This window comes from Phlebotomus papatasi, chromosome 2, assembly GCF_024763615.1.
Source record: "Phlebotomus papatasi isolate M1 chromosome 2, Ppap_2.1, whole genome shotgun sequence".
Classification (NCBI taxonomy): Eukaryota; Metazoa; Arthropoda; class Insecta; order Diptera; family Psychodidae; genus Phlebotomus; species Phlebotomus papatasi.
The window spans coordinates 47,741,142-47,742,762 of NC_077223.1; the positions used below are offsets into that span (position 1 = coordinate 47,741,142).

At 36.8% G+C, this 1,621-nt stretch overlaps 1 protein-coding gene across 1 annotated transcript; it reads left to right on the forward strand.

Moving 5' to 3' along the window:
- The first annotated feature begins 515 nt into the window (after positions 1–515).
- LOC129800978 (ATP synthase subunit g, mitochondrial-like) lies at positions 516–833 on the forward strand. Its single transcript, XM_055845727.1, has one exon. It carries the CDS (start codon positions 516–518, stop codon positions 831–833), a length of 318 nt encoding a protein of 105 aa, XP_055701702.1.
- The last annotated feature ends 788 nt before the right edge of the window (positions 834–1,621 follow it).

The following is a 1,621-nucleotide window of genomic DNA, read 5'->3' on the forward strand; positions in this document are numbered from 1 at the left end:
TAACTAAGACAAACCATTGCAAATTTAAGGATATTTGCTTCATTTGGTAATCAAAATCAAACTTAAGAAATGTCACAACAAACATTTTTCGAATTAAACTGCCGCCCGAATTGAAAAGTAGCCAGATCTTAAAAGAGCCGAATTAGCGAGAGTCTACTGTAAGCGAAAAAATCATATATCAATGTAGTCCCACATCTCAAAGTAGCCCCACCTCCCCCTAGGAATTCCAGAAATTTATTAAAGACTTAATCGATTCAACGTACATTTGGTGTGAATAAATTATAATTTCCTAAGATTTATATTGATTCAGCAATTAAATACACAGTATTTTATTTATGCTAATGACTTTTCAATTAACCATAAATGTACAAATTCACATCTTGATTATATATCTGAAAGCTTGAAGTGAAAGAAAACTTCCTCAAAAAATTTTCTTATGAATTGTGAGAAAGCACAGCAATCTTTCAAATTTTTATTCTCGTTGCAAAGTTTCCATTCAAAATTTCAGTGAAGGGATGCTGAAAAAGCTAAAACTTGGGAGAGCCTTTGGCAAAAGTGCACTTTTTATGAAAAATTCCTATCTCAGAACACGCCCCAAGATCGAAACATTCATCAAGTATGCCAAAGTTGAATTAACACCACCCACTCGGGATGACCTTCCGGCAATCAAAGAGCACTGCCGGAGTCTCTACTGCAGGACGCTTCGCGGAAATTGGCGCCATGCTACAGTTCGCGAGGTCTGGCTCAACACCCTCGTGACCACCGAGGTGATCCTCTGGTTCTTCATTGGCGAGTGCATTGGCAAGCGGCATTTTGTGGGGTACAGCGTTTGATAGAGCGAGAGGCAGACCATCAGACATAACATATTCCTCATGATTTCTCTCCACTTCAATTGATCATTGTGCAAGATCATCGTGCCCAATTGCTTTGAACGCGAAGATTTTGGAGGTAGGAGAGTTCAACTAAATTATGTATTTCTAATTTGAACCGAAACATTCACCTTTTGAGGAATTAAATGGGTGCTTATTTCAAATTGAGTGCAAAGTGTTACCATTTACCTTATGGCAAAAACAAGTGATCCTTCTTTGGTATCACTCTTAAGTTCTATAAATTCATATTTTTACCAAGGTACAAGGGGTAATCTTATAGTTGTCCCAAGATTGTCGTTTACTCTTCCTGAGTATGTAAACTCCAGGGAAGATTCTCACTATACCTGCAGGGGAATTCTGTAACGATATGACAATGTCATATGACAAATTGTCGCGATGAATTTGCGAATAGGACAACATTAAAGCATCGAATAGCCATTGCAAGGAGCTCTATAAAGCCCTTAGCAAGTGGTATGAATCTCATTTTCAATTACTTTTTCCGAATTTCCCACATAAAAATTCTTAAATTTGTCATATGACATTGTCACACTGTTACAGAATTCCCCTACTGGTGCGATGATATACTTCTCAATATACTTTTTATGTTGGGCACCAGATTCTACCAGGATCTTGCACCAGATAAAAACAGTGAATACGGGGGACAACAAATTTTAATATTTTAATGCACTAAAAAACATTACTACAAGATATATTAATGACAAATTTAATTTAAGTGTCAAACGCGGAACAAT

Bases quoted from the DNA above. Each gene is read 5' to 3' on its own strand.
- LOC129800978 (XM_055845727.1), top strand. From the start codon at position 516: ATGCTGAAAAAGCTAAAACTTGGGAGAGCCTTTGGCAAAAGTGCACTT.